This window comes from Aquila chrysaetos, chromosome 12 (assembly GCF_900496995.4).
Source record: "Aquila chrysaetos chrysaetos chromosome 12, bAquChr1.4, whole genome shotgun sequence".
NCBI lineage: Eukaryota > Metazoa > Chordata > Aves > Accipitriformes > Accipitridae > Aquila > Aquila chrysaetos.
Window position 1 is genome coordinate 29,323,120 of NC_044015.1, and position 25,377 is coordinate 29,348,496.

The following is a 25,377-nucleotide window of genomic DNA, read 5'->3' on the forward strand; positions in this document are numbered from 1 at the left end:
AAAAGGTTTGAAGCCATTTGGATTTCAGTCTTTCCAGATAGCATGTGGTAGATTTAACTGAAGACTCAAACACACCTAGCTTTTATCCAATTCTAAGACAACTGGATTCAAGATTGTTATTAATTTCCTTGTCATTTCCACCAATAAAAAAACCACCACAGATTAAATTTACCATCACACTTTAATAGTTGACTTTCCAGTCCAGTTTGAAACCAGAAAACTTAAACTGAAGATTTCTTTGAACTTGGAGAACTGTGTGTACTTTTTCCCATTATTGGAATGCAATTAAGACAGCATGTTGGCATAAATTGGGTGAGATTGCAGTGAAATGAAATGAGACATTAAATAACAGTACCAAACTGTTCATGTTCATTCTGGTATTTAGGGGGTTTTGCCATTTTGCAATTTTAAATGGGCAATTTCTTTTAAAACATGCCCTTTCCATTTACTAAAATGTATTACAAAGGAATTGGTGACATAGACGAGTATTTATGTCTTGTCTACACCAATCTTTATGTCTACCAACTTATTCCTTACCTTCTGAAAAGATAATTGAATCAATGTTAAAAAACAGTAAATACTGTTTATGGTCATTATTGATGTTGACAAGTTAGTTAATATGAGTGAAACAGTCAAGTTTCCATATAGTGACATACAGAGGTTGTGCAGATTTTTAAAAACTCATGGACATTGACATAGCCCTAATTTAGATATCTGTTGCAAAACTTTCTTCAATGAAAGTGTTAATGTTTCCATGTTTCATATGGAGATGGATGGAAAAAGACAGCTGAAGTTGTACAAGAACTATGCTGATCCTACTTACAGCTTGGAGCAACAGCATCAGCTTTTTACTATGGAAAGAAAAAACGATGAGACCAACAAAGCTTACCGAATAAACTGAAGATCATATCGTACTGTTTAATACAAACAGTATGGAGCATGTGTATGCTATCATTATTTACATGATTTAACAAGTGAAATTAAACCTTTTTGTTGTCATTTAAATCAGAGGAAGATAACATTGCACATATGCTAAATAATCTCAAAAGCCAGACCTGGAACAGCATCTATATGAAATTGTCATAGCAGCCCCCAGCTTTGGCAAGAAACTGTAAAGAAGTGTTCAACACTCAGTTTCGCTTGTCCATTACTGCTACATGTACTTATTTTTTGCTAAGCTGTAAATGCTATTTATTAATATTGCTGTGATCATGAATTAGCAGTTTCAACCATTTAGATTTAATCAGCATAACATAGTGTTCACTGAGTGATCTGTAGAGCTAGAAATGAGTCAGACTGCTGAGAACCTCAAAGAATAAAAGCCTAAAATGGACACAAGACATTTTCTCTACTACAACCAGTCCTGCTCTCAAGGCTTGGGTGTGTACCCACTAGGGAACTACTTCCCACTAGGGAAGTATCTGCCACATTAATTAATACATAACAAAACTAAATCATGAATCCCAATAAACCTCCAGCAATTCAGGATAGTTAGGATCCAAAAATTACTTAAAGTTCACTTTTTGTAAGTGACATTGCCAGAGAGTTAACCATTTAAATAAAAATGTTAATAACCCATTATTAGCCTTGGTTTTAGAAGGAAAAATAAACCATGTACTAAAAAAAAGAAAAAAAAAAGGAAAAATGGGTTTCAGTTCTTTTATCCTATGAGTATATTGCACACTGCAGTTTATCACATTCTTCAGTTTCTCAGCCATAGTACTCAGGAAGTGAGAATCGCAGCATGCAGCAGCCATAAAGTTTGTGGAGAAAGCATATGGAATAGAACAGTGATATTACTGGATATGAAATGCCACAGTGCTATACTGCAACCTATCAGTATATAAAATTGTTTCACTACACATTATATATATATACACACATATACGTATTTGTGACTTAGGCAGTTCTTACCTGCAGCATATTACATCTTTCTGGTCATCCATGTTCCAAATGAAACAACTACTTAAAAGAATTACTGCTATGACCAGAGAACGAAGAGCTTCTTTTAAGATATTTCATGACCTTATCTTGTAAGACTAAGAAGAAGGATAGCTGGTGTTTGTAAGTATCTATGATAGCATTAAATTGATATAAACTATCTAAACAAAAGAATGTTGATAAAAATAAACCTGAAATCTCCTACTCATAAATAATGTCAAAAACTATTTTTTAAACCATCAGAGGATACTACAAAACAAAGCCTTTCAGTAAGATTGTATTTCCTCCTCTATTTTAAGACAGGAGTTCAAACAGGAGTGCCTGTGACAGAGGGGGACCAAACTCCATTACCAAAACTTACTGATCTTCTGAGAATTTGTCCATACTGCATTAAGTATTCATATTGTGGCTTTGACACATGAAAAACATCAACCAGTAAAACCACCCCCTGAAAGTCCATGCAGCAGCAATAAATTTTACTTTGCACACTGACTTCAATTTTGGAATTGTGACTTGATAGGAAGCAGAAGGGGATCCCAGGGATTTTTGTCCTGCTTCCTATTACCTTTAAAATCAGTTTGTTGGTATATGAGGAAAATAAAAATACGTGGTTTTCCTGGATTGCTCTCAGAAGTGATTCTAGGTCCTTATTACACTTGGCCACAGCTTTTTTTGGCAAGGGCTGCTTCTCATTGAACCCCGTTTATCAACCTTTCTTTGGATATAAATACAAGCAGTTGAGGCACTTTTTTGGAGCATGCCATTCAGGGAAATTTTGTTTTTTTAATTATGTAAGGCAGCAGGAGTTAGAAGATAATTTGTCCTCGATAAAGCAATCAGGCATGACTAACAAGATTGTTGTTGTATAACTCCTCCCTTGGGTAAACCAGTAATTCCAAGGGAACAAAACAAGCGCAGGACAGTTATACCTTCTAGACCCAAGGGGAGCAACAGTAGACCTCTACTTTCACTCTTTACATAATAGAACAATTAATTGGAGGAGCCTGAATGAAACAAATCATTCCATCTAATATTCCATTGCTGAGCAATTTGACAAATGAAGAGCTAAGATTCTGTACTTCATGAGGAGATTAGTACTGCCATTTGCCCAGTTTGCATGCCAAACAGTAAGTGCATATTTTGAATAACCTGGTTCTATAGGATTTGTTCAGTAAGCAGCGTAGTAAGAACTATTAATGCAAAGGAGGACTAACATTTACTGACTGGAAAATTGTCTCTTAATGGTATTTACAGTAGCATGTCCATGTCCCGTATTTTTTAGGTCTAGCATATGAATTCAAGTGCACAGAATTTCATCCTGAATCACAGCAAATCTCACTGGTGGGGTAAAATCTATTCTACCCCCAAAAGTATGTTACCAGTGAGTCAGACTAGCACATAAGATGAGCATGCTAGAAAGGAATAGAGTGCATTTAGTTTGTCAGTTTTCTAGTGACCTTCTAAGAAGGTTCATCAACTATATAAACACAGGGGGCCAGAAGAATCTGTCAGCACAAGAGCTGCCATAACCACTATGACTTGGAGCTCTGTAAGTGGATCCCTATGGGACTGATGCTGTTGAAGTCAAGGGAAGTGACTCTGGATCTGGCAGGGTGTGCTTTTCAAATGCGAGACCGACCAGATCTTCACAAACATACTTCTGTTCTTCTCCACAGTCATCCAAGTTTAGCATCTTTCCCTTCCATTGTGCATTCCACTCTTTCTGCCATTGGATACTACAGATACCATTCAGTGACGCACATCATTCTCTCAAACTCCTCTCTATGAAGTACTTGCTACTGGATAATCCTGTCAGCCAGACACACTGGTCATCATCAAGTAGGCAAATGTCTAAATAATACAGTCTGTCACAACAGGATAAGAGACATTATGATTAACCAGCCTAACACTTCTTAAAATCAGTCAATTGTCCATGAACTGAGCAAAGCCCTTACAAAGGCTACAGACTTCACTCCTTTAGCTCAGTAACACCCCAAATAGACAGTTCCTAGAATCACGTTTTAAGACTGCATCATCACATAGTGAGACCAAGTCACTGAGGAGTGGCAAAAGCATCTTAAGGGCTTAGAGATTTGGGGTTTTTCTAGGACTAAAATATTTTGAAAGACCCAAAGGTTACAGGCTAAGAATAAAAAAAAGATGTAAATATGTCTAGGATCATACACCCTTAACTAAAGGCCGAGGAAAATAAGGTTTGGAAACAACTATTGTTTCCCTCTCTCAACAAAAACTGGGTGCCAGCTGCACCCAGTATGTCTCAAAAAAAAAAATTATTAACACAAAGCATGACTCATTAATAAGGGAAGTTCAGTTTATGCAAGCATAGGGCTAGTGGCACTTACCAAGATGTAGAACTGATTCTTGGCCAAATACAACTCCCTTTCCAGGCTGCTGATTTATTTTGGAACAGGCCCTCCAAAAAAAAAAAAAAAAAATTCCACAACTAATAGCAGATTATCTAGTCAAGACAATGGTCTCCTCCAGTCTCTAAGCAAAACTATGCAAGGTCAAGAATTTCATGGCACACTGACACCTGTGCACAGCTCAACCAGGGTCTTTAAAACCAAACCAGCTATAGGCCTTTTCTTCATCCATGCTTTGGCTCTTTAGCATTTAAGGTACAACCAGTCCAAGACCTTGATTCATTTACTGCACTATTCATCAATCTGATGGATGCCTCCTCCCTATGGTCGGATTTCTGAGAATCACACATGGATGCTGTGTTAAGCATTTACTAAAAATACTGGAACTATCACATCTGAGAATTAGAACACTGATAATTTCATTGACTGATCATAACACATATTGCTCATCTTCAGCACCATTTGTGAGGTTTGGACTGAAGGTCATATTGAAAATAGGGGTGAATACTAGAAGAGGACATACAAATGAAGAGAAAATGAAGAGAAAGCTTCTACCCTATGAAAGGCAAACGGAAGTGAGTACCCACAAAGTTACAAGATGAAGGTGGTAAGAACAACAGTGGAGACCCAACCCCAGCTAAGAGAGTCTGTTACTTCCATAACAAAGTAAACAGGTTAGGACTCAAAACCAACCCAAAAGCACAATATCTGTTCAACACACCACAAATAAGCTTCATTAACTTTTCAGCATATATAATACAAATAAGGCGCAGCGGAAGAGTGGAATACTAATATCCTCATGACATCAGAAAGCCTGCTCTGAAGCAATCACAGAGCACCACTGCATGGCAGAAAGGTGAACAGTTGTAATGTAGCTTGCCCTACTCTTCCAACAGCTTGAGGTTATCCTAAAACTTGATGTTGGGAAGATTAAAAAAAGGTTCTTCAGAAGTAGAGGTTTTCATAGACTTGTTGAATGAACTCCTCCAAAGTAACCAAATGACTTTTACTTTCTATGACATGTAAGCAGCCTTCAGGAGATGAAAATATCCTTCTCATCCCAACTTCATGAACGTCCATTTTATTTCCATGTACTTCAGTAGTTAGAGATATAGTAGGTGACTGAGTATTTGCCTCCTTCTCCCAAGTAGCCTTTATTAAATAATCAATTGGTTTTTAAAACATAGCTTTTAAGCACATTTTTTGATTAGAAAAATATTAATTTTTTGTGAATCCTGGATTAGATAGATATTAATGCTCCCTCTCATATTTTGAAGTAATTCCACATGCTATTTTCTGAAACATATACTTTGTTACCTCTCCATAAGAAAAGAAATACAAGCATTTCATACCACTCCTACAGTTCTGTATTTTGAGCATGAAAACAGCTGGAAAAGTTTAGTTTGCTATACATATATATATATATATATATATACACCTCTAAATACACAAGATACTGCAATTCCTCAATTTAACACTACTCCTCTTACCTGAAGATGGTTACAAAAAATAGTGCTAGTTGCTGTAACTTTTTTTTTTTTTTTTTTTTTTTTTTTTACAAGTTGGACTATGGTTACAAGATCCTGGATTACAAAATGCTCAATTCCATTAGCTTTTAAACTGACAAACAGGTATTTTAGGATGATACGTTTTTAAAGTCATGTAGCTTATAGCATCTGCCATCATAACAAAAGATAAAAGAAAGTTAAAAACCAACTTTACACTTTTTACTTAAAAACCACATAAGAAATGTGATACGGAACATACTGAAATGGGAATTTTCTGAACAAACAATATATAGTGTTAACAATATGCATAAGCACTAAGCAGCAAATTTTTTCCCTTTGTGATACTGCTCCAGCAATTTAGTTCCTTGTAGATATAGGACTACAACTAACTGACATTGTGTGAAGAGATCTGCAGTTGAAAAATTAACTCGAACAGTATCTCCCAGAAGTTCTATTCCTTTCAGTAACAGAAATGGGATTCTCCTTGTGCTCATTAAAATGTTATTGTAAATTAAATCCCAACTTTCCCGCAGAAAATCACATATATGAAGATAACATTGCTATTTCTTAAGGTACCTAACAGAGCAGGTAGCTACTAAATTTCCACAGGCAAAAGGCTGAGAGCAAATCTTACGTATTTTCTTATGAAGAAAAAAAACCCAAAAAACCCTTTGAAAATATTGTTAAAGCACTGTATTATGGTTTTAAACTCAAGTAATAAAGCACGCCCACAAGGCATTTCTTTCACCAAAATCATGCCGCAATCAAGGGAACCAGCCCTATCACTGTATTATAAAACTAGACTATTACAGAGGGCTCTCCATTTCCCTATGCACCTTTTAACTCTAAAGACAAGCAACTCATTTGTATTCAAAAAAGACTCAATTCAAGCATATGAAAGTTTATGGGCAACCCCTATCCCACCTTGTGTCTTAAACAAACTTTCCTTTAGCTAGGACCTGGGCTTTTCCTTCTTCTTCAAGGGAATAAAGTTCAGCCTTTGAAAATAATGACTACTTGAGATCAGCATGATCTTTAAATACCTGTACTAGCCAAATGCTTTTACAGTGTTCTTTGTGCATCCTTCCACTCAAGCACAGACCTACTCCCTAGGGATTCAAGCCGTCACATCAGTACTGCTCATTTTTGGGCTAAGCCTCATGTGCAGAACATGGCCCATAACACTGTCTAGTGGAAGGTGCTAACTCCAAGTTCACAGAATCATTTAGGTTGGAAGGAACCTCTTGGGACCATGTAATCCAACACCCCTGCTCAAGCATGGTCAGCTACAGCAGGCTGCCCAGGACCATGTCCAGTCAGGTTTTGACTATCTCCAGGGATAGCGACTCCTCAACCTCTCTGGGCAACCTGTTCTAGTATTTGATCACCCTCACAGTAAAAAGGTGCTTCCTTGTGTTCAAATGGAATCCCCTGTGTTTTAACTTGCATCCACTGTCTCTTAGTCCTGTCACTGAGAGCTACTGAGAAGAGCCTGGCTCCCCCATCTTCATTCCCTCCCATCAGGTATTTATACGCAGTGATAAGATCTTCCCAAGCCTTTTCTTCCCCAGGCCGAAGAGCTCCAGCTCTCTCAGCCTCTCATACAAGGCCCTGTGCTAAATCTGCTCCAGTAAGTTTGTATCTTTATTTTACTGGGGAGCCCAGAACTGGACAAAGTACTCCAGATGCATCCTCATCAGTGCTGACAGCAGAGAGAGGAAGGATCATCTCCTGCAGCCTGCTAGCAAAGCTTTGGCCTTTGTTGCCACAAGGGTGCATTGCTGGCTCACAGTCAGTTTGCTGTCCACCAGGACCCTAAGGTCTTTCTCAGCAAAGCTGCTTTCCAGCTAGTCAGCGACCAGTGTGTACTAGTGCCTTGGGTTACTCCTCAGGGAGGCAAGACTTTGCATTCCCCCTTGTTGAACTTTGTGAGAATCCTCTGTCCAGTTCTCCAGCCTGCAGAGGTCCCTTTGAAAGGTGGTACATCATCTGGTGTTAGCAGCCACTCCTCCCAGTTTTATACGATTTGCAAACTTGCTGAAAACGCACTCCATCCCATATTCCAGGTCATTAATGAAGATGTTGAATAGTACTGGCCCCAGTATTGAGCCACAGGGTACACCACTACTGACTTGCCTCCAACTGGACTCTGTGCCACTGATTACACCCCCCTGTGCCCACTCGTTTGGCCAGTTTTAATCCACCTCACCTTCCACTTATCTAACCTGTACTTTATCAGTCTGCCTACAAAAGTCAAGGTAAACAACATGGACTGTTCCCTTGTCATCGACAAAGCTAGTCACCTCACTGCAGAAGGCAATGAGGTAAATCTCCTTTGTAAATATATGCTGACTACTCCTGATCACCTTCTTGTCCTACATGTGTTTGGAAATGCTTTCCAGGAGGATTTTCCCCATCACCTTCCCAAGGATTGAGGTGAAGCTGACTGGCCTATAGCTCCCCAAATCTTCCTTCTTATTTTTTCTTGAAGATAGGAGTGATGCTTGCTCTTTTCCAGTCTACCGGCACATCTCCCAATCTCCATGACCATTCAAAGATAATAAAGAGTGGCCTTGCAATGGCATTAGCCAGCTCCCTCAACACTTACGGGTGCAACCTGTCAGGCTCACAGCCTTCTAGTTTAAGTGCACCCTAATCTGGTCCTCGACCACCGAGGTTCCAGACTTTCCCTCTGGTCTCAGGGGCCTGGAATTCCTGAAGGCTTGTTTTACTGGTAGAGACTGATGCAAAGAAGGCACTGAGTACCTCAGCCTTCTCCGTGTCATTTGTCACTAGCTTCCCTGCCCCATTCGACAGCAAGCCGACCATTTGCTGTTTCTGTACTTGTAGAATCCCTTCTTGCTGTTCTGCCTGAGGCTGAGGAACTGTCCCACAGCAAATAGCTACTCTTGCTCCTCAAGCCACATGCCCTTTGCTAGCCTTGCAGTGCAGTCCTCACGCATTCTGGGGCAATAAAGAAAACGCTTTCATTCCACTGGGGGGCAGTTCAGGAGTCCAAGCTGATTTTCCCAGCCTATGCTTTGTGCGGTAGAAGGCAACATACCAAAATGATATCTTTCATGTTTTGCTCTTTAAAATATTTATACATTTGTGTATTTCTACTACTATCTCCAATTTCTTTATAAATGGGTAATGTTATAGATAGGGTAGGAATATAAGAAATAAAGTACTTGGAGGCTCAAGTACTGTATCAGAAATATGCGCCGACTTTGTAAAAACCAACTACATTTTACATTAGGCAAAATAATGAATAAACTTTTCTGATTAGGAAGATGTAAAATAAAATAAGTGGTTTTCCCTGTAAATTTTACTGCAGAAGTCACCTGTATGACTTGTACTTAACCCTTTTCTTCTCATGCAGCATTACAGTATTCCCCCCCCCATCCCACAAAAACAAAAAAACAAATATTCCACTAGTTGTTACAGATTGCACTTTTAAAGCACAGACTTGCCAGTCTTCTGCATTTCCAGTGTCCTATTTAAACAGTTGACATATAAAGTCTTCGTTTTATGAAACTGGAAGATTTCGCCTAAGTACTTCTTTTGATGCTGGAGAAATGTTATCTGGGAAAATTACTTCAAACTCTATAATTAAGTCTCCACGTTGGTCAGGATTTTTGGGAAACGGCAAACCATATCCTATAATTCTTCTTCTCATCCCAGGCTTTACAACTTCATTTACTGTCATGGGTATGGTTCTTCCTTCTATCGTTGGCACATTGATAGAGCTGCCACACAAAGCCTAAAGGAAGATTGTATAATGAGAAAAAGAAATTGGTCAGAACTTTATTTGTACCTACAACTGAATTTGCATTACTTAGAAGAGACTAGCATTCTAAACAGTATTTCCACTGTGCACTACTAAGATGTCAAAATTCAAATACAGTGTTTCTCTTAAAAAGGGAAAGCTTCAATTTGTCATTGAATATCACAGAATTTACCAATCTTATGCAATGGCCACTGAGGGGTAATTGAGCTTATATATCCTTCAAAGACTTTATCAAATAATAAGGTAATTGAGCACAAAGTGAACACTCATATTCTCTAGAAATGTCCAGCTTCTCAGTTTCCATTGGAAATTTAGAGTCCTGTTCCATTTTTTGTTTGTTTACATTGCACAGGAGTTAACACACTATCAACCTATATTATATCAAATTGCAGAACAACATTTAAGTGTCTATAAGCAGAGGCATATCAAATTTCACAGCCACCTTAGGTGAGCATTTGTGATTCTCAAAGAAAAGCAAATAACTGTTTTGGTGCATCAAAATTAAAACATCACAGGCCTTCTCCTGTTTATCCAATAGTTTGTTTTCATTGCTAGGATCTCTGATAATAACATTTTGATTCCTCCAACTTCACCTAACTCAGCACACTTAGTCTATACTGATAACGTCCAATTTACATAACAATGCAATGAGTCTAAATAGGCTTTTATCTATGAAGGAACCATATTACCCCACATCAACATTAAATACTGTCTTTTGTCCCTCCCTCATCCTATTTTAGGTGCTTTACCTCACTTCAGATGTATTTTTAGTTAAGAAGCCTTCAAGAAGGGAGCTCATAATGTACACAAAGAACTTATAATGCAAGCAAGATTTTATTTCTCCACCTAATGCTAATTAAGAAAAAACACATCACAAACACTCAGCTACATTATTTTTTAAATCATGACCATGTCAAGGCTTCAGACCCTTAAGAACTCTGCTTAGTTGTCTTTCGGATTTTTCCTTTTGAAAGCCAACGTGCTTTGACTTGGAACGGCATTTAAAAAAGCTATACCATTTTTGTTGTTATATATAGCTCCTATAACACCTGTTCACAATAATTTATCCTCATGAAATCAATCTCTATGTACTTTGAAATCACACTGAAATAACTTATGACATAAAAAGGCAGACTTAGAATTTGTTGGCAGTGAAAATATTTAAGACATTTCTACTTTGTCCTACAGAAGTAGCAATCATATCACAGCAGTAAGAAGCATACTATATGGAATGTGTTTGTTAATTGTATTTGTGTTTCTTACTTCAGCCTAATACATATTTAGCTAGAAAGGTAAAGTATGAAGATTTAAGACATATCAACCTTTACTCTTACCCTTGCACCCCTCATTCTGTTCCACCTCTATAGTAAACAACTTGAAATAACACTCCATTTTTATCAAAACAGCTATTGCTTCCATTATAAAAAACTGTGCTCTGCAGCCACATGTTGACTTTACAAGACTGAAACTCTATTTAAAAAAAAAAAAAAACCAACCAGAAAACAACTCCACTGCTACCATACAGCTAGTGCAGCATAGCCACTGTATCGTACTGTAACAGGTTTAAACATTTAGAGTTCTACCAAAAGAGAAACTTACCTCCCTTAAGCTGATCTTAAGAGGATAGATAATATTTGATCCATCTCTCTTGAAGTGAGAGTGAGGTTTATCTTTAATGATAAAAACAATATCAGCTGGAATTGTGTTGGGTGTTTCATCACCTTCTTTTGGAAAAGTGATTTTGGTGCCTTCTTTCCATCCTCTTTTTATCTCAATAGTAAGAATTTTGTCCTCTGTTCGGACACTTCTACCATCTGGGTTAAGCCTTTTACGTGAAATCCTCATCCTTTTTGTGCAGCCATGATAGATCTCTTCCAATGACACTTTAAGTTCATGGATCACCGGGGGATCTTGTTTACGACGTAATTGGCTACCAACTGTATTCCTTTCCCTGGGAAAACCATTCATACTAAAACTAGTGAAGGATCCAAATGGATCACCATCCACCTCCATGTCTTCAGTGTCTCTGCCACCAGGCATCCTCCTTCCAAAGAAGATCTCAAAAGGATTTGTGCCACCAAAGAAAGCTGCAAATGTAGCATGTGGGTCACCATGGAAGGAGTACCGGAAGGTACCACCCTGTCCATCAGGTCCTCCAGCTCCTCCTTTCAGACCTAAATAAGACAAATAAACAAAGTTAAAAACAAATCAAATATTAGTATAAGTGTCCTGGTTTTGGCTGGGATGGAGTTAATTGTCTTCCTAGTAGTTGGTATAGTGTTATGTTTTGGGTTCAATGTGATAAGAATGTTGATAATACACGGATGTTTTCAGTTGTTGCTAAGTAGTGTTTAGACTAAGTCAAGGATTTTTCAGCTTCTCATGCCCAGCCAGCAAGAAGGCTGGAGGGGCACAAGAAGTTGGGAGGGGACACAGCCAGGGCAGCTGACCCAAACTGGCCAACAGGGTTTTCCATACCGTGTGACATCATGTCTAGTATATAAACTGGGGGGAGTGGGGCTGGGAGGGATCACCGCTCGGGAACTAACTGGGCATCAGGCGGCAGGTGGTGAGCAACTGCACTGTGCATCACTTGTATATTCCAATCCTATTATTATTATTATTATTATTATTGTCATGTTATTATTGTTATCATTATTAGTTTCTTCCTTTCTGTTCTATTAAACTGTTCTTATCTTAACCCATGAGTTTTACTTTTTTTCTGAATCTCTCCCCCATCCCACTGTGGGGGTGCGGACAGTGAGTGAGTAGCTGCATGGTGCTTAGTTGCTGGCTGGGGTTAAACCACGACAATAAGCTTTCCTATTGTAGCGTGTAAGGATACCAGAACTGATGAGTCAAAAAGGTCTTTGCAGTAGAGTGAAAGGTCTCCTCTTCACTGAGGACTCACCATCGGACTATGCAGTACCAACTAGTAATTCAATAGCCTGAACAGCAACAAAGTTTCTGAAGCTCTAAAATGACTTCTACTTCAGAAGAACAAATATTCTGACACTGCCAATTTTATTTCATATGATTGAAGCCAGTTATTCAAAGAATTAGCATCTTAAAACAGAAGACAGGTCTGCTTTACTGGATCTTTTCTTGTTCTGCAAAGTCTTTTAGGAGTTGCATCCCTCTTCAAGATCACTTCTGGAGAAAATTATGCGGTATCATATGCAACATTTTCCATAGTCTCCGTAGCTCAGCTTTAACTCAGTACTGATTAGCTTTACCTCTGTTTTCCTGCAATTCAGTTTGAGTAAAAGGTAACATGCCAATAGTCAAGCAGCCATGTGCTTCCTTAATGTTCAATTTAGAATCCCACACTTATCACAGCTTGTGTTTCTATGATATAAAACAGGTAAGAAACCTGGGAACTCTTCAATGCAGCCACAAATAAAAATAGCTTGGAAATTCCCAAGACCCATTTGGGTACAAAAATCTTGTATATACTGTCGCTGTCTCTGTGCAAAAAATCAGAATGTTCTCAAATAGCTTTGTTCCTTCTCTTCCATCTTCCACAAGGAGAAATCTACATCTCATTTATTCCTGATAAGATCTCCCTTACAATTCTCACTGGGCAGTCCCTTGTACTTCCTGCTCTCTCATTCCAAACCCAGCTAAAATCAATTTTCTTAAATGCCTCTTTCTCAATAGGTAATCTCTAAGTATTTTCTCGTAATAGTTAGTGCTCTCCTGTACTGACCATTTCAAGATACCTTCTCTAACCTTCAAGATGAAAGGCTAAAAGTCTTCTTAGGAGACTTTTATTTCTAGACTTATGTTTGGTTATTTTATTTTATTTTTTTTCAATCTTACAGCAGCTCAGCACTACAGCTGCTATCCTACTTCCATAGCCATAAAAATGTGAAGACTTACATTAATGAAGCATGTATTCCCTAAATTTGAAAGAGGGGGGTTTTTTCTTGGCTCAGTATTTTAGACCTTCTATGCATAAGCTTAATACTGGTTATCAACAGTAACCAAGTAAAACATTAGAATGAGAATGCTTCCCCCATCTCAATACCAGACCATATTAAAAGTACTTAGCAACATGCACTACATCCTTCTGTTACAGTACTGTTAATGCCAAACAAGCAGATCAGTGGATTCAATCTGTGATAGTAGAAGGACATCTCCTGGAATAGCTAGCCAAAAGTTATTGAAAGTACATCAAGTTCCTGGCTGTACAAACACTAAGGTTTCCTCCTTCCTCCCACCCCACCCCACACCTTTCCCTCACAACTACTAGTTACACTCTCAGATGCAACTGAAGAGCTTAGAGAGCAAGCGAGGCATCAGGGGGTATTTCCAGATTCACCGTTCTAAAAATTCATACTTTGGTTTAATATTATGCCCCAAATAAATAGAAATCTACATTTTGAACCTCTGTCTTCAAGTATGCAATACCAGGATGCCGAAGGCTGCATTGCTTTATATGCTTTACTTCAAGCTCTTTGGTAAAAGTGACTACAATGGTATTTTTGGGAAAGTGGTTAGGATGAGCTGCTGCACAGGAATCTAAAATGCAAATGAATCCACAAAGTAAATGGGTTTATAATGACATATAGAAAGGAGGCAGAGAGTGAGAAGGAAGAAATGCAAGATGGCAAGAGACCCAAGAGGCAACAAAGGCCTCTGGTATCTACGTAAACACTTTTTTCCTAGAATGTTTCAGTAACAGCACTGAGGCTTTGAACATGCGCAATGGAACAAAAGACCAAAAAACCTGCATCCTCTGTAGAAGCTGCAGGTCTTCTACATAAATTTATGGATGTTAACAATGGTATTAAGTCCTACAGATGACAGAGGACCAAATTTTATTATGCATTCATAAGAACCTACACTTTTCCCCAAAGTACTACTATTTAAGTGTCCTCCTTTATATTAGTAAAAAACAGGGCCCTGAGTGGACCTACTTGTCACTGCAGAAGTAATTATTTCATGTGGAATTTCTGATACCATACATTTAAGGGGAGGGATGTTAATGACTCCCTCTGTTCCCCAATCATAAGACTGAAAGTCATGCTGGTCAAAAATAAAAAAAAGTCATCCTCTCCAGATAACCATTTTAGGATAAATATGACATTTCTGAGGCCTCATTCTCTTGGCATGTTATCACTGTTTACAATTAAAGCTAAAAAATTGTTCTGGTATTTCATGACATCAGCCAAATTCTTTCCTTTCCAGGCAAGAAGCCAAGGACAACTACAGACTGGACACCTGGGCTTCAGCTCAGAAGGACTGCCCTGCCCAGATCAAGCAGACTGCCCTTTAGCAAAAATTTAAGAAAAGAATACATCTCTTTTCAACTGCACCTCAAAAAGTGCTATGGCAAGGGAAGACAGCAGTAAGAGATCCCAGAAAAATATTTATGGGTCATACGAACTTTTTCAATTCAGTAACTTTCTGCCTGTCAAATATTTGGGATTTTTTAAAAAACATAAAAACACATTAAAATAAGAAATTAAAACTAGATCAGCATTAAAACTCTGCAATGCACTTTACATTAAAAAAGCTGATGAGTCAAACATCCAAGCAGTACAAATACATTGCCTAAATATCAACACATATCATGTTTTCGTGCATCATCTATGCTTATTTTGCTTCATTCAACATAATGAAAGCGACCAATCAGCGTATAATAGAGCCATACATACCTTCCTCCCCAAACTGATCATAAATGTCTCTCTTTTTGGGATCACTCAGCACTTCATAAGCTTCTGCAATCTCTTTGAATTTTTCCTCTGCGTGGGGAGATTTGTTCTTATCTGGATGCCATTTAAGCGCTTGTTTTCTGTAAGCCTTTTTGATATCCTCTTCAGAAGCCCCTTTTTCAATTCCCAGGATAGAATAATAATCTTTCCCCATCCTGAGTGTTGGAGGAATTCAGATTTTTCTTGCTATAAAGAAAGCAGTGTCCAGTGTCTTAGCAACGTAGAGATGCTAGAGAAAGAAAAATAAAAATCAAATTTGGAATTGAAACAAACAGAACTGTTACAAATCAAGAAACTCTCCAATACATTAAAGAAACACTAGACAGCTTCTCCGTATTTCACTCCTTCCCCCGTTGCTCATTTATAAATAATTATACACACTGAACAAGATACAGCCCTCTTTAGAGTCCTCCCATCTACAGTACGTGTCTCCGTTCTTTCTAGAACGACAAATAATACAGGACGTCACTTCCCCGACTGCCCCAGCTGAACAGTCTGCACAGCTTTCACTCTCTCTCCCACACACACGCATGCGCACACACACACACACAGAGAAAATGCTGAACTTCTATTTCCTCCCTTCTCAAGCAACTAGAAAGTTTAAAGGTTCAATAGTGTGATATAGTGTCTTTCACCACCAGGACTGAATCTAGTCAGCTCTAAAGACGTAACTGACCCAACAAAAATGCAGTAGCCCATATAAAGTAATTATAGCATTTTACTTCACAGTTTCTATAGAGACAGCTGTACATACAACTGTTCCAAATGTATCAACATGGATTTGTACCCCTTCCAGCAAAGACTATGAAGTATTGTACACCCAAGTTAACTACAAAGCTTCACAAAGTGTAACCTCATTTCTTTAAAAATAAAATTAAGCCACCCTAAACCACAGTCAACTGCAGCCATGTACTATTTAGTAAGAAATCAAATCTGAGCAAAAAATACCACTCAGTTTACCACAACTCAAGCCACTCAAAGCAGACAAAAACTGTTACCCCTCACCCCAGCCTCCTCCTACACAAGAGGCAATATCAAGACTATTATACACATACAGCAATACATCAAGCAAATAGCTTTCCTCTGATAAGATGTTAATAACAGAAGAATACCTGGTTCCTATAAATTTGTTTTACAATACATAGTGCAAATTTTACTACTGAAGTATTTCTCATGCTCTGCAGAGGCAATGGTATGAAGCTTCAGCCTGCAAGATTTCTTTTGGATCTTAGTTACGAGCTATAGGTCAAGAAATTACCCCTACTTATCAGTACGGCAATAAATTTCAAGACTGATTAGCATAGCTTGAAAAAGAACTCCTCCCTGGAACAAGTATTAAAATACACCAGTTTTGGTCATATCTAGAAGTTACCTGTATGAAGACATTTCTAGGCTCAATTATGAAGTTACTTGTATGAAGACAATTAGGCTCAATTGCCTTCCTTCTACTGATAAAAAAAGTTTAAGAAAGGCAGCGTATAGCAGCCAAGGGACCATCAAACTCAAGTGGAGAACACTAACCTTCTGATTCAGGAAGCATTATATTTGAAGCTGTTTTCCAGAACCTGTTCTAACTTAAAAGGGGGCTGATCAGAAGACAGAAAATTTCTCCTTAACCAGAGTACTACAAAAAGATTTGGGACTTCCCCCCCCCCCCCCCCCCCTTTTTTTTTTGAAACATGTTGTCCCCCTATTCCTCACATTGTATCTATTCTTTTCCAATTTCTGCAATAGAATTGACTAGATTCCCTCAATGTATCCAGGATTTGCTTAATATATATATATTTTCTTTACATGCCCCTTGGAATAGGGGTAGAAAGATGAAGACAGAATAAAGATGAGATTTCATCACAATGTTTGAAAAAGCAAGAACCTTTGCATATCTGTAGTTATTATTTCAAATGTAACAGAGGCCAAAGGGTATTGAAAGAAGGAATCAGCTCCCCTTGCCACCAAATCTCTCAGGATTTACTTGCATTTTTGGAACACTGGGAGCCACAAGGTTACAGAATCAATTACTTTTACAGGTGAAGGAGGAAGCTGTTGATGAGCTCCACATGAAATAAAGCTAGTCTTTTACTAACCAGCCTTTTCTTCTTACCTTTCTTTAGAAAGTGCTACTTTTGTTAATTTACAATTAGCATTTCAGATAAATTCTTGTAGACCTGTATCCTAAATTCAGCATTTTCTCCACTATGGAGTTCTGAAAGCAGTAGGTACAACAGCTTGAATTAAAACAGGACTTCAATTGATTTCATGTAAGATGTAATACCACTAAGAAGCTACTTCACTTACACATTTTAGGAGGCAGTTTTAACCTTACTGTGCTCAAGAAGTGGTTGCAAATATGACAAATCACCATCCAAACCCTGCAGTTACGATCCAAACTACAACAGCAAACAAATTTCATCACTATCAACAGTATAAGATTTAGAGTAGCCTTAAATTCTCTTGCAAAACTAGAAGTACAAGTAGCTGTTATGCTCAGCTGTGCTCCCATGGTATGGTTTGAGCAACCTCTGGTGGGGTGATAACTTACATCACTTGAAGTATTCCCACCAGTGATAGTCCAAGAAGGACCCCATGATATTTGTGTCATTGTGTTGTCATACAATAGAATTGTCAGAACAGCAACAGCTCAGTAGTTTCAGGACTATTTTTCATTATGTTTTTCAAAACCTCTGGTCAATCAAAGAGGCAGAGGGTACATACGCTAGTTTAAAAAAACAAGGTGTAAGAAATTTTCCCCTTGGAGAATATTACATTAAACACTTATCTCTCCTTTTAAATATCAAAAGAATATTCAAGGAGCTGCAATTAGCAAGGCTTAGCACACCCCTCCTCCCCCCTCTTTTTGTAAAACACAGTAATTAATTTCCCAGGTTTCATTAAAAGACCCAATAGTCAGGATTTCTTCTTAAATCAAAAGTTTCTTCCCCTCGAATGTCAAAACTTACAGAACAAATTCTGGTAACAACAGAAGTTACACTGGGACTTTTTGCTGACAATCACAGTAAGTGTTCAGGCATCCTTTCTCTCCCTACAGAAGGGAACATGCTATTCTGGCATAAGTGCCAAGTTATACCCTAATTAGATAAATTATTCCCTAAAAATGAAATTACTTAAGATTCTGAGCGAGATGTACAGCAATGACTATACTTCTGCTTCCTGCCCTTCATGATCTTCAGATCTTCATGTCAGGATTAATTTAGGCTGGAATCTCCTATCTTCAAAGACATGATGGGGTAACTGAAGCACCTCCCTCCAGAAAGCATGTTCCTTCTTTTTCTCCATGTTGAGACCTTCCTTTTATCATATAATCAGACATCTTTTGGAAACACAGGTAGGCTACAGTTCCTCTCACAAGCTTATCGAGTTCTTTAAACAATTTGTAATAGATTGAGAGATATGACTCTTTTAGACTCAGTGAAAACTATTATTATTATTATTAAAAGACTAGCATGCACAAGCTGAACATCTAGTGATCATGCTAATGATCACTTGGGTACATCTGATCATACTAGCACTTCTTCAGAAAGTGAAATCCATCTGGTAAGCGTGGCAAGTTTTTACATCTTCCAATCTTGTAGTATTAGAGCAGTTTCAAGGACAGATAATAAATCACAGCTGCCAGATTTTTAGAACTCTGAATATCTGATCTTTGCAATTCTTTATTGTTCATTTTGTTATTTTATCCCACATTCCTCTTCAGAGTTATTAACAAAAGAAAAGAAAGGAAAATCCTTCATGCACTCTCCACAACAAGGACTTCGGGCATTGCAGTCCCTTCAAAAAAGCACAGATAAACAGAAAACAGAACAGCTTTTAAAAAAAACACCAAAAAAACCCCAAAACAAACCAAAACCCTACATCTTTAATTTTACTGCTACAGTCCTATCTTCTCTGTTACCACATACATCTAGAAGTGGAAGTATTTAAAAAACTCTTCTAGACTATGAAAAGATTCCACTTCCAATATGTTTGAGTAAGATTTTTGGGGTTTGTTTAAATGCCTGAATAAGTGTCCCCTATGAAAACACATAAGGTCATCACCCAGTGTGCGACAGATGAACTTATTTATGGGACTATTTTGTTCTTTACAAGTTACACATTTCTACCTTGAGGTCTTCCTCTTTCATAGTAGAGCTTAGAAACATCACAGGGCATTTTGTCAGTAAACTCATTTCCCAGAGTCCTTGCATTTCAGTCACATCTTTCTTCAGAGATTGATACCTTGTGTCCAAGTACCATGAGGCACCTGCACTGTATGCACACCTGCTCACACACAGTTCTAACTGTAGTATGCTGGGATGCGTGCTCACTCTCTACCTGGACTTTCACCTTTTACTTAAAGGAGAGGTGGTTGCTATGATTTGATTTGTTTAGGGAACATTTAACAGCACAGAACCCAATAGATCCTATGTAGCCAAGGCTGGCCTCAGCTGTGACAAGCCAGCAGTAGTGCATCCTGCAACCTACTCAAGCCTCCCAGAAGCAAGGCACTAAACTACATATGTATAAGATTAGTAAGGCCATAATCTAAGACTTTGATTAAGAGTGCTCCTGAATGAGTGCTAAGCAACTTCTCAGACATACAATCCAGTAAGGCACTTCACTGTGACACCACCTCAAAAACATAATAGATAAAAAAAACCCACCATCAGTTAGCTACCTTTCTTCCTCATTCTACCACATCAACATTTCTCTCACTGATATATCACATGATGAATCAATTAACCATTTATATCATCAGTTCTTTGTTTATACAATCTTCAGATACAACAGCTGCATTCCATTTCAGGCATACAGAGAAAAAAGTTTTTATCATCACTGTAGTATCAAATGCTATATATGAAGCTTTTGCTTACAGTCAATTCTGTAAACCAATTTTCTGCCGAACTAGGTAGTCTCAGATGTGTCTTCCTGTTCTCCTAAGCTACTTCAGGGTACTCTTATTATGCACGGAAAAAGTTAGCAGCCTATATTTGTTCAGCGCTTCTTTACATCAGTATTATTTGTTACAGTCCAAATTAAAAACCAAATACATAAAATGGAAATTTCAGTTCAAGCTTTTTAAAGTTGACTGGGGAAAAAAATTGGTGTCTTCAACTGTAACATATTACTAAAAAGCCAAATAAACTATTAAAAAAATTTATTAATTCTCAGGAAAACTGAATAGAATTTTGAAACCGTACAGAACCTGCCTAATATAAGCCCACTCTTATCTACAGAGGATTTTCTATGTTCTTTGATCAAAAACAAGAAAGTGGCATTCACTTTTGTAATACAAGACTTCCTTTTTTAATCTAAAAATTAATCTAGAAACACTAGGAAGCTGAAAATTGTTCCTTCAACAGTTCACTTCTGAGACTGAGTTTGACTACTCATATTCAGCATTCCACTTGAGCTAGTATTTCAGTGAAATAATTGTTGCTTTAAAATATCTTTCCCATTATTCTCGCTGAACAACCATAGTTTAACTCACATACATATGGACAAGTGCTATACATAATAAGTTTGGCAGAACACTGGGAGCAAGGTCATACCACTTCCAGGTCTTAGAATAGTCACACTGATAAATATTAACTTTGAATTAGTTGCTTTCTTTAAAGAAATCTTCATAAGAACAAATGAAATAAATTAAGGAAACATTCACAATAATAGTTACACCAAACTCAAATTCTAGATTAATCATAAATTAGCACCAGTATAAGGTTATTTTAAGGAAAAGCTTCCAAGCAGAACAGCGTCATTATTCCCTGAAGTATCTTTAGTTGAATAAAAATGCTCATTATTTCCTTTACATTAAGCCATTTCTTCTGCATTCCTCACCTATTAAACCTCAGAAACAAAACTGAAAGACAGGACTAGATCACAGAACAAGTTAAAGAGCAAACAAAACCACAAAGGCAAATTCCAGACAGATCACAACTATAAATACACATGTGCACGTAAATGTCAAGGGAGAGGAGCCAAATCCTTCCCCGGAAAAAGCTCTTTCACAATTAAGTATCACAATATTTGCAAACCCACATTAATTAATGTAATAAATTGGCATTTGTCTACAATGGTTTGAAGAAAGCACATCCATATACAATAGGAAAATTTCTTATAAAATCATCCATTATTTTCCCAGAGAATAAAATTTTGACAATGCCTTTTCTCCCCACCATCTTTAACTGTATGTAGTTGTTGACTGAGCTACATTTATACTTTCGGACTATGAATAAGACCTTGTACATGCAAACCCCACTCATGAATTCATTAAATAGTTTCACTACAGAACTATTCAGTAGCTGGTCTCATACACACAAATAAATTTTAGAGTTTACAACAGAAGCAACAAATAGTTGAATTTTTTTTATATATCTAACAGAAAATGCAAAGTGAAACCTGCAAAGCCTGACAGTTCTTTCTAACCAGTCAACGGCCCTAAAAGCTTAGCTTCATTTAGTCACGCACTTCATACCAAAGTAACTACCCAAATTTATCAAATTTTTACTTCAGTTCTCTGCAGAAACATGCTGCTACTGTGACAGAAGTAAAAAGCTCATTGTACATAAGGATTGTGGGGCTGATTTTACATCTAAATAAATAATCACAAAAGAAAGTGAAATACCACATAAAAACTTTTAAAAATTAATAGAATTACAAAGTTACAATAGACAGTGACATTAACTTTGTTAAAGTGCATACTTGAGTAACTAGGCACACTTATTTTATATTTCTATATTGCATACCTTATGTCTTTGAGACACTGTAGTTGTAACAGGTTCAAATTGAAATGCACCTCGAAGTATTTACGAGTTTGCGTACTACATGCATCATAATTTCTTTCCTGAGGCACATGCAACAGTGCAATTTAACGCAATTCACTGACAACTGAAGCTTACATTAAAAAGACTTGTTGACTTTTGGTTTCCTCACAGACGTAAAAGGAAGAGATGTAGTGGGATAGGTATAGTCATGCTTTACAAAAATAACTGGCTGCAATTAGAGATATATCTAAGTCACTATGAAACAGTACTTCATAGGACACATACCCACTATACTTTCCCTATTTAAAAGTCAATAGTATTGTCCAGAAAGATCTGGTCTCATTATTTTTGGTTCAAGAAGAAATACTAAATGAAACCACAGGATACAAAGTTTTCCAAGACAATTAAATTCATTATATTTAAATTATATCAGCCCTAGCATCAGCAAAAATCTTTTCTATTTTATATTGGCAGTATCTGCTTCAAAATAATGTTTATAATATTACTGGAATATACATGAAGTTATGCTCCTGCCAACAGGCCAAAGGACATGTTATTAAGGTCTTCTGTGCGAAAGCTTACTTTAAATACACATTCCAGAGTTGACATGAATTTACAGCTCAAGTTCAAATGTTAAATCTCAAAACACATACTGCTATCGCCCAGAGATATACTGTTACCACTTCTGAACTTTCAAAATGAATTTTTAAGCCTATAATTTATGCAGCCTTCAATTTTATTTGGAAAATCTACATGACAAGACAGCAGGCACTGTTAGCAATTTTTATAATTTTTTAATCAGTTTTATTTTTCTTGTTACTTTTGTAACAATAGACCAAAAGCTAGAAGTGCTATGCACAACTGAAAATGTCCATCATATTTTCACATTAAAGCTTCCTATCATTTACTATATATTAAGTTATAGGGTTGAGTTCTTCTCTTCAGAAAATGATTACTCCCACTGTATATATTATGACCCACGTTGAAGTACATACAATACTAGAAAAAGAAAAAAAAACTGATCTAAATCTCAAGTAGATTTTAATTAAACATGGTTACAACTATCTTCAAAAACGTGACTAGGACACTAGTAACACATCCACACCGATTCTTCATCACAACATAGCAAACATATGTCATTAACATAAAGAACTGCCTTCTCATACCTGATTCCTGGCTACTAAGTCACAATCTCTATTATAGCTGATGAACAAAAATACACTTGGAAGAATTTTCCAAATTTAACTTTCCACCGCTGAGAGGGAGTGAACATCTTCTTGCAAGGAGGTAAAATTCTTAGGACTCAGCTATGATGTACTGCATTGATGAAATCACAACTAACTCCCCCTTACTTCACAACGGTGTGATTAGCTACTTCAGTCAAGTAGCAGACTGCACTTAAAAAAACAAAAGGAAACATCTGAAGTATGGTCACACAAAGTGACAGACACATAAAAGTATTTTCATCTACAGATTAAGGCTTTCCTCTTCTGAAAGAATACAGATTCCACAAGTGCATTTCAATTCCTTACTTAGACTCAGTGTCCATTTCAATTTCCACCCACATAAATTTCTGTAAAAGGACTCTTCAAAACAAGTTGATTGGTCAACCACAAAAAATGCCAATCGTGCAAAACATTTAACAGGTTCCCTCACATTACTTACTACACCTGTTTACCACACTCACTATTGCAAGCTTCAAGTAGTTAGCAACATGTTGCCATACATACTTTTGTAAACATCTATACGGAAAACTGTACTGTGCTGGTAAGGAGAAATATCTTCTCACTGATGTTACTGAAAAAAATCAAATTCATAAGGAAGCTGAAGTTCTGTTTCCTCCAAGAAAATGTCCTGTTTTGAGAAGTTCTGCACAATTTACTATTAAGTTACTGGTTTGGGGCAAAGAAAGCACAAAAATATAGTAGTCAAAGTTCCTTCCTTCAATTTTACATATCATAAGCCTGGATTTTTGTCCTAACTACTCTTGGTTCTGACTGCTATCACTCAGGAATTTATCCACGACTCAAGGAATTCCATCCTGAAACAGCCCATATGCAAATGAAAAGTTAGACTTAATCACAGATTTATCACACTGTACCAGTCAGGTTTCTGACTCCCATGCCACCAACATTCCCACGTTGGTTATATAACAAGATATTAAATATGATGAACAGTTTAAGGTTTCGTAATTGCTCTCTGTTTCCCTCCAACACCAGTTGCTTTTTATTTGATTGTATTAAGTTTTATAGCCTTTCCAGTAATTAAGAAACAACATGCTGCTACAATACAAGTCTTTCAGATTCTCAAGTGCTAACATACTCAGATCCTGAATATGTTTTCAATATTGTCACACAGGAGTATTTTATTGGTTATACATATGGTTTATATGTATGCCACAGGCTTCCATGTTACACTGTTTTCTCAGCATGAAGAGTATACCACATAACAAAATGGATATTGTTTATAAAAGTTAAAAAAAGTACTGATTGTCAAAAAGAATAAAAGATTGCCTGTTAGGCAGGAAAAAAGCAAATGAAGTGTTAGGAGGTACTAGGAAAGAAATAGAGAACAAAACAGAAAACATTATTATAGTATCATATGAACCATAGAGCACATCTACACCACAACACGGTGCAGTTCTGCTACCCTGAAGTCCCTCAAACCAAGTATAATTTTTTTTTTTAAAATGTTCAGAGAAGGACCATAAAAGATGATCAAATATATGCAAATGTCTCCACAAGAGAAACAACTGAGGAGGCTTGAGTTCTACAGTCTGTGAAAGAGACAGAAAGAAGTCACAGAGGTCTACAAGGTCTACAAAAGATGGAGAAAGGAAGAGGAGGCATGAACTGTTCATGGTCTACTCCCATCTAAGCCAGAGCCACTACATGAAACTAGCCGAAGCCAGTTTCAACAATAAAATTAAGAAGTTCTACAAGTGATAGAATTCCCTGTCAAAGTATACCGGAAACTAAAAAATAGTTTCAGTGGGACACTGAAAAAATACTATAGAGGAGATCCACTGCAAGTTTCTTCACAGAGAAGCCAGAGCAGGAATTCCCTGAACTACAGATATTTGGAAGCTAGGAAGGTAGAAAAGAGGACCAAGTGTTTGCTGTATTCTAACTTTCCCTGAAGCATCTACTTATGACCACTTTGAAATGCAAATTACTAGGATAAACAGACCACTTAGTGGACAACCAGTTCAGCAATCTCTAGATGAGCACCTTCATTAGATTCATTAAAATCTCAATATAATGCAATTCAGCCACT

The 25,377-nt window shown here is 37.3% G+C and overlaps 1 protein-coding gene across 2 annotated transcripts in view; it reads right to left on the reverse strand.

Annotated features, from left to right (window-relative positions):
• Positions 1-162: 162 nt before the first annotated feature.
• The window catches only part of DNAJB4 (DnaJ heat shock protein family (Hsp40) member B4), a 34,631-nt gene continuing 9,416 nt past the window's right edge, over positions 163-25,377 (reverse strand). For both annotated transcript variants that reach the window (XM_030034007.2, XM_030034009.2), the window contains exons 2-4: positions 15,287-15,572; positions 11,223-11,797; positions 163-9,596 (exon numbers count right to left, since the gene is read on the reverse strand). In XM_030034007.2, coding sequence (XP_029889867.1) covers positions 9,363-9,596; positions 11,223-11,797; positions 15,287-15,497 — 1,020 coding nt within the window. In that variant the 5' untranslated portion in view covers positions 15,498-15,572 and the 3' untranslated portion in view covers positions 163-9,362. The remainder of the gene's footprint in view (positions 9,597-11,222; positions 11,798-15,286; positions 15,573-25,377) is intronic.